Source organism: Bemisia tabaci, chromosome 5 (assembly GCF_918797505.1).
Source record: "Bemisia tabaci chromosome 5, PGI_BMITA_v3".
In the NCBI taxonomy this organism is placed as follows: Eukaryota; Metazoa; Arthropoda; class Insecta; order Hemiptera; family Aleyrodidae; genus Bemisia; species Bemisia tabaci.
This window is the reverse complement of record NC_092797.1, coordinates 56,177,198-56,185,420: the sequence shown is the minus strand read 5'-3', so window position 1 is coordinate 56,185,420 and position 8,223 is coordinate 56,177,198. Positions and strand designations below refer to the sequence as shown.

Genomic DNA, 8,223 nt, shown 5'->3' with positions numbered 1-8,223 from the left:
CGATAATGTTATTGTGTCTGAAGATTTTCCCTAGAAATATGTTCGAATTCCAGGATCGACTGATAAGTAACTCCTACCCTCAAAATTTAGGAATCACTTCCTATTTTGCCAAGGTGAAAACATATTTCAAAAGAAGCCAATATTTAACGGTGAATCGGTTTGCAAACACAGTCGATTTTGGACGTCATGTATGTAGTATTCTTACACAATGCAGGAAAAATAAATTCAAATCTCCGGTGGTTGTTGTTGACTCGCGAGGCCAATTCTGTACGATCCAGTTACCACTTTACGACAAAATGGACAAATCATTGGCTTACTGTTTTCGCTTGATCTTAACCTGGTCTCTTCCTTGCATGTCGCACACAATTCATGGCCGCATGGTTCAAGCACGGTGTTTCTCTTGTGCTCTGAGCATAGAGTGCAAGCTGCAAAAAGACGAAGGTCCATTTAAAAAAAGAGACGTCTAAAATGCCAGCTGCACAGATTTTATCTAGACGAAATTCAGCTGATTATTGCCAACTTCACACGCTGAAAATAGGAGCTGAAAATGGAGGTCATCAACGGAGATGATGTATGAATGAGATAATGTTGTCGCGAGATTCAGCGTTTGCGCGGTCCGTGCAATTTTTAGCAACCGATAATGAGTCCAGACTCAACGGCTATCAGTTTGTATGAACTGTTCCAAAAGTTGGAGGCAAAGGACCAACTAAGTTGAAATTTACAAAAATAACTGTTTAGCAACGACTACGCAATCTCCATTTCGGCTTCCATTTTCGACGTGTGAAGTGCGCTTATTGCAAAATTAAACAATACTTTTTAAGCTGCACCCAAACGAGAAAATTGGAAACGTACAGTTTGAGGATCGAGTTAAGGGGGTGGACGCTCGCAACAGTGATTGCTCGTCAACAATTTTAAAGTTTCTCTTTTTCCACGCAAATTGACTGTGTCCTTCAACAAATTGTCTAAAGTTACACTAGTGAGGTGCTACGATCATAAGTGCATGAATCAAACCTGCACTTTTTAAAAACTAAATAGCCATCGTACGTACAGTTTTATCGCAATGATCTAGGAGATACGCATTTTTCTTGAATTCTCCTTTACAACTTTAGTTTTATTGCTTTTAATCGTGCAAATCATGAGTATTTCGCGTTTCCTTGAAATACTGCAAAATGTTGAAGTGAATATTTATCTTGGTGCTCATCGTCATTGGAACGAGCCCAAAATGATCTAAACATTTTATAGAGAACTCTTGCCTCCGTATGAAATTCACTATTTCGTCAAAAATTAGTAAAGTGATCCAAATTTTAATCAAATTGAGAATTGTTAAATATTTGATTTCGCATTTAAAGTTCAGCAGCATTAATTATGCATCTTTGGCAGAAAGCACAGTGACATCGGCTTCGCGTATAGGGACCTTCCATACCTCTTTATCTCGGATAACATCATGCATGAGCGGAACTTCGACGCAACGAGTAAACGAAGCAAAGGCCAACAAGTATGTCGCGCCTTCAATTTTGTGTATATGTATCGTTGACATCCATCAAGTACGAATAGTTGCTCATGGCAGGCGTTGATATGAAAAATAGCCGCGTTACGAACGATGCACCGGCAGACTCAGAGGAGGTTCGTTAAACCAGGTTTCTTATTAGTTACTTTACGGCTGGTTGAGGTTAGTTTTAGGCAAAAATAAGTTCGTTCAGGAATTTTTAATTCTGGTAGGCGGTGTCTCTGCCGCGATCCATGGTACGTGCAGAGTGCAGACGGGTATCAATTGGACTCATTTCTGTCAAACGGAACTATGTGCATGATGCCGTGTGCCCTGTTACGCATATATTCTTATGGGTCTCAGGGCTCATGTCTTAATGCACATAGTTCCGTTGAACAGAAATACGTCCAATTCAACTACATGGGTCATGCTGCCGTGTTAAAGAAAAAACGTCGTATGAGCCCTCAGCAGAGCTCAGATTTTTTTCCTAAATGAAATTAAGAAGAAAATAAGAAAACACGAAACACTAAAACACAGAAATTGCGAAAACACCAGACTTGAATTGACAAAACACAACAACAGAAAGAGATGACAGAACAAAAATTTTGGTGAGAGATGAAGTTTCTGACATCGATTGCATCAATTCAAAAATCGAATTCAAGTCCCGAGGTGAATTCGAAATTTCAAATTGATGGATTTCAACGGTCTCTGGTGAGACCAACGAAGAAGTCGAATATCATTGAAAAAAAATGCACAATCGTCGAATATCCGACTGTAACAACTACCGGGGGCTCTCAGTGACCGGGACAATAAGCAAAGTGTACGGGAAGATACTGAAAGCGAAGATCGAGGACGAATGGCAGGATCACGAAGCAGAGGAGCAGGCTGGTTTTAGAGCTGGCAGGTCTACGATAGATCACCTCTTTGTTATTGTCCAGGTCATTGAGAAGAAAATGGCCGTAGCTCAGGAACTGCATTTAATTTTTGTGGATCTCCAGAAGGCGTATGACAGCGTGCCGTTGGTGAAACTTTGGGAGGCCTTGGAAAAATCGAATTTTAACGGGGGGTTGATTGACGCTGTTAAGCGATTTTATAAAGGGAGTTTTACCAAAGTTAAGTGCCATGGGGGGTTGTCAGCGGGATTTTATGTGACTAAGGGTTTAAAACAGGGATGTTGTTTGTCGCCAACATTATTTAAAATTTATCTCGAGTGCGTGCTAAAAGAATGGAAAAAGAAATGCTCTGGTATGGGTGTCCCCTTGGGTGATCTCGAAACTCTGTTTACTCTGTGCTTTGCTGATGACCAGGTGGTGGTTGCTCAAGATCAAGATGACGCGGAATACATGATGCGCAAGCTAGTAGAAGAGTATCGGAAGTGGGGTCTGGAAGTCAGCATATCCAAATCTGAGAAGATGACTTTTGGCGGTGATCAGCAAAGCATTGAGTTGGAGGATGGGCAGCAGATCAAAGGCTGCGAGCACTTTAAGTACTTGGGAGTGCGGTTGACCCAGGATGGAAGGACGGATCAAGCTATCAGGGAAAGGAACACCTTAGCAAGGAAGGCTATAGCGATGTTAAATGGAATCCTCTGGGATCAGCGGATTTCCAAAGATAACAAGAGGAGGATATACAACGCTGTAGTCAAAAGTATATTAACATACGGATGTGAAGTTTGGCAGCTGAAGAAACGGACACAGGATATGCTAAGAGCAACGGAGATGGATTTCTGGAGAAGGTCAGCAGGAATTTCTAGGAGAGATCGGGTCCGTAATGATAGAGTGCGTCAGATAATGGAAGTCGAAAATGACATCGTGTTCGACGTCATGACCAAACAACTTGTTTGGTATGGTCATGTCAATAGGATGACGGAAGAGAGGCTGCCAAAAAAGATGCTTGATTGGGTTCCTCCTGGGAGGAGACGTAGGGGACGCCCAGTGAGAGGTTGGCATTCTGGCGTATTTCCTTCAATAAAAAACGGATTTACTGGGAATATTGGGGATATTTTCCCTCATTTTTAGGCAGTTTAATTCACAATTTCATCTAAAATATCTAGAAATTTCCAGGGCAAATGTGCTTTACTTTCCTAAGAAATACACGTTTTCGTATCTCGAGGTTTTCGTTAATTCGAGGTAAATTTGGCAACTCTCGAATGTACTAACGCGGTGTTCTTCCTTAGCACAGCGGTGCACAGTAATATTTTTGGATGCCAACTTAGCTCATCCGGCGATGCGCGTTCAAATGCAAGCTCAAAATTCGAAACTTCGAAATCTTATTTAGGGAGGCATGTTCTTTCAAAAATCCGTGAAAATTCTTGCGAGCCTACAGTGGGCCTCTTGACCAGGTATGGATTAAAGCACTACGTGACATTTATTTTCTTCACAATTTTGCGTGGAAAATGAACAAGAGATTCGTTTGTGGAGTTTCATTGATGAACTTACCCTGCTTATCATCCTCATCGGATACAGGCGTATCGCCATTTCGCTTTGCCGCCGTGCATGTCTTCCCGTCGCACTTAAGGTGAGGACAGACCCTCTGTCTTGCTGAGTCAGCGCTCCTCAAGTTGGTGTTCTCATTGCTTATTCTTCCCTGCCAACTTTCGGGGGGCAATGATATTCCATTATAATTGGATGAGTTGCGGACCCATTGACGTCTTCGCCTTAACTGGCCTGTTCCAAAAATAAAAAAAATAAAGTAATCCATTGAGTCACTCTCCACACAGTGAGGAAAAGTAACCGCGACATTTTGTTTTTAAAAGGGGGGGGGGATGGCAATGGCGTAGCGTGCTTTGCAACGTATCGATTGATATGTCATTCAAACCTATGAAAAAAGACCGATTATATTATCAGGGCCCTCGCGACGAACACCATAATAATCGATTCTTTACTAAATTTTCAAAGGGATTAAATCGATAGTCGATTATCAGGCCCCGCCATACTGGGAGGTAGAACACAAAGTAACGCAAACGTGCAATTTTTGCAATGCAACGATTAATAATTCTTTAACAGTAATCTTATTTTTAAATATGAACTATTTATATCTGCTGTATTGAGTATCCTTTGGTTTGGAAAACTTTGGTTATATAGCTCTGTCTTGAAACCATTTCAGTAAATTTTTAGGGGCATTTTTTTTACCTCTCTCTTTCCCACTTTTCCCACTTTTCCCTCTTTTCCCTCTTTTCCCCTCTCCCCCCTTTCCCCCTCCCCCTTTCCCCCTCCCCCTTTCCCCCTCTCCCCCTCTCCCCCCCTTTCCCCCTCCCACTATTCCCCTCTTTTTTGCCTACCCTCTGAATTCGCGGCTGCCTCCTAGAATTCTATACGTTGAAAACATGCTGTTGGTGAAACTGACCTGTTGATGGGTGGGTGAACATCTCCTCACTGACGATTCTCACCGGGGCCGACTCGTCGCCCAAGAGGCGGGCGACGAGACGCTCGAGGTAGTGCGGGGCCATCCCGGATGGCGTCCGTTCCACGGTCATTATCATGGACGGGGGTGGCACCGCGAGGGGCGACGTGGGCTCCGGGTGAGGGAACGGGTGGTTGCGGCCCCTCCCTGCCGACGACCATGGTGAAGGGGGTGGTGGGAGAAGGGACGGCATCCGCTCCATCGGGGTGGCTCCAGATCCCGATTGTGGCTCACGCCGTCGGATCAACGGTGGCCGGGTTGGTGACGATAGTCCAGGATCGTCTCCGATTTCACCTGTCCGCAAACCTGATATAAAAGGGCGCAATCAACCACTAGACTGCCGTGCTAAGGAAGGACACCGTATGAAAATTTAAGATTTGCCAAATTTCCTTCAATAAAATGCTTATTTTTGAGCTCAATTATTAATATTTTCCCTTGAAATTTTCTGGAACTTTAGGTGAAATTACAAACAAAATTTTCTGAAAAATAGGAAGAAAAATATTCTTAAGATTACCAGGGATTTTTGTTTTATCAAAGGAAATTTGGCAACGCCTGAAGGTTCATACGGCGTTTATCCTTAGCACAGCAGTAGACACGGCACGAATTTGAACATTCTGATACAATCATGTTTCTTGAGCAGAATTTCACGTAAAACACGATCCGCGCAAGGAATATAGGTGTAACCTCCTAACTGGGCCTAGAGTACCTATATAGGGAGAATACGCACTTGTCGGTAATTTTTAGGTTATGTTATGGAGCTTTTAGGGCCCAAAAGGGCAGCCAGCCTATGAATTTAAATTATCCGGAGTGGTTTATATAACAATTGTCACTACCCGTTGGCACGTATTTGACTTAGTTTTCGTATAAATTTACCCATGTTTGTGGATGGAAGCTCATAAACATTCTTGGCCGTATTGGTGTGATATTGGAAACTAAAGATTGGCGGTGACATTTTTTGGGTTAGAGGGTTGGCTACCCTTTTTGGGCCTGGGAGCTCCATGTTCCGACATTTACGTACTCTAAAAAAACTGGACCGTGTTAAGCAGAAAGGAATCTTGTCACATTAGCTGGTGTCAAATTTAATTGGGTGATTCGATTTTTACATGAAAACGGTTGTGTAGATTTTTGCAAAAAATTCAGTGAATTTTCCGCACAGTATAAAGCAGCTTCCTTGAAATTGTCAAAGGAATCCGCACAAACGTGCTCTCGTAAAAATTTAAGTTTCTGAGTTAAATTTAGCAATCGAGCGATGTTCTCTGCGCTTTGTGTTGTTGAAAGTGTAACAAAGTGCTACAGCTGAGGCGCAGCACCGAGATTCAGGTTGCTAAACTTTCATAACCGTAGAGACTGTCGCGGTAACGTTTCGATCGCGATTTGCCTACCGTAAATTTTTGTTTTTTCATGAGCGGGAGGTTTGAATTTAAGCATCAAGAAATATTGAATATCTTGTTTAGGAATTGATTTCAGTAGTTTTCATTCTACAAATCGTGTTCTGCGTATAATTTTTGTGAGGAAATATGTTTGAGAATGATTAAATTCGTACCTTGTCTACTGGTTCATTATTGATTGGTATGCTGCAAACTTTGATGAGAGCGGAAAAAATAGTTGCTTCTATTGGAAAGCTGATAGAGAATGGTTCAGTCACGCTTGTTACAAAATCTTGTTTCGGTAGTTTAAGTCTAAATAATGTGAAAATAAGAAAATCTTTTCAAACCCCAAGGTTTCTACGTCCAATATTTAAAGATACCGAAAAACACGGCGCATGGCGCGGTGATCAAACACGTTTGTGTATTTCTTCGTTTTTTTCACCTTAGTTTCATTTGTGTTTCATCCTGGATTTTTTAAGCGTCACTATCAAATTGAGCAGGGTTTTGGAGTCTCTGCTCAGCAGAACATTCCAAGAGGTCATCACGCCGCTCTTCGAGGGTCGACACAGAGCAGAAGATCTGGCGCTGCAAAGCGCCTTCATTATTTTGCGTGTGCAACCCGACTACATGTGGAGCAGCCATAGTCGTATTACAACGCCTTGCTATCTTACACAAACGCAGCTTCGCATAATGCATTATTTACGAACAATGCGAATGAAATGCGATTAGGCATGGATTCAAAGTCTTTTCTCGACCGGTCGCTTAAGTTCCTTTACTTTAGCGCCTTTTCAACTTCCTCGGATCGAAATTCAAAAAATTTTCACACGCGTCAAAATATTGTTGGGAAATAAACTCAAAATTCCCTGATCGAGATACTCATCCGATCTGAACCGTAAACGCGGTGTTCAATATCGGTCATATTACACTCGGTCCATACAACAACCGCTCCCTCAGTTCGAGGAACCGTATTCTTGGTCCATGCAACCGAGCTCCTTCCATAGTTCTATTTGCTTGAAACCTCGGTTGCATTAACCGAGAGTACGGCTCCCAAAACTGAGAGAACGGTCATGTGAACTGAATATTACGGCCGATATCCCATCCTTGCGGTTCACACGATCGAAATTTTTTCTCATCGTGCTGGAGAGTCACCTTAATTTCTCAGTTACGAGGTAGTGGGTCAGTTGCGCTGGGTACAGAATCGTGTTTTGATACTCGATTCTTATGGACTAGCTAAAAATAATATAAGCTATGTCCAAACGTTCTATATTAACCGAGATTTCGCGCTTTGAAAAATTCGGTTTGACGTCATGTACTGTGGGAGTGACACCTTTGGTTTCTTTCACCTCGTTTCATCCAAGTTTTACGTTGAATAACCAGTGCAAAGGTGTCTTTCTTTGATAGATGAAAGCAAGGCGGAAGAAACCAAGGGTGTCGTTACCGCGGTGCGGATGACGTCATGAACCGAATTTTTCAAAGCGCGATACCTCGGGTCATTTAACGTAGAACGTCGCTGTTTGAACAGATCTTAATATATTCGCTAATCTACACGGATCAAGCATTAAAACACAATACTTGCGTAACTGACCCATTTAGGAAGTCACCCAACTGTTTAAAGGCCTAGATACACACGGCGATTAATTGCCGCGAGTGAAGACGAAAGCAATAGGAGAGCCTTGATTTCGATCCATTGACGTCCATATATCGAAATCAAGGCTCTCTATTGGCTGTCGTCTTTCACTCACGGCAATTAATCGCCGTGAGTATTTAGGCCTTCGAGTGCTCTGCGTGAGATTTTGCCGAGGGAACATATCTCACACAGGTCTATTTCCTACTCTGTCGTGTAGTTCAGACCCTCACCTGAAAATTGGCGTCTAAGTACCCTCTCATCATCCGCTCTGGATCTGGACGGATTTGACTCGCTCCGTTCGAGGATGAATCTTCCCTCTCCGTCAGCTAAACGATATCTTT

General features: G+C 42.6%; 1 protein-coding gene across 1 annotated transcript; it reads right to left on the bottom strand.

The window, feature by feature from the left end:
- Nucleotides 1-220: 220 nt before the first annotated feature.
- LOC140224693 (uncharacterized) lies at nt 221-5,295 on the bottom strand. The gene is made up of 3 exons (XM_072300986.1): nt 4,832-5,295; nt 3,925-4,152; nt 221-425 (listed from the first exon to the last, which is right to left on the bottom strand). Exons 1-3 carry the CDS (start codon nt 5,088-5,090, stop codon nt 226-228), a joined length of 687 nt encoding a protein of 228 aa, XP_072157087.1. The 5' UTR covers nt 5,091-5,295; the 3' UTR covers nt 221-225.
- Nucleotides 5,296-8,223: the final 2,928 nt, after the last annotated feature.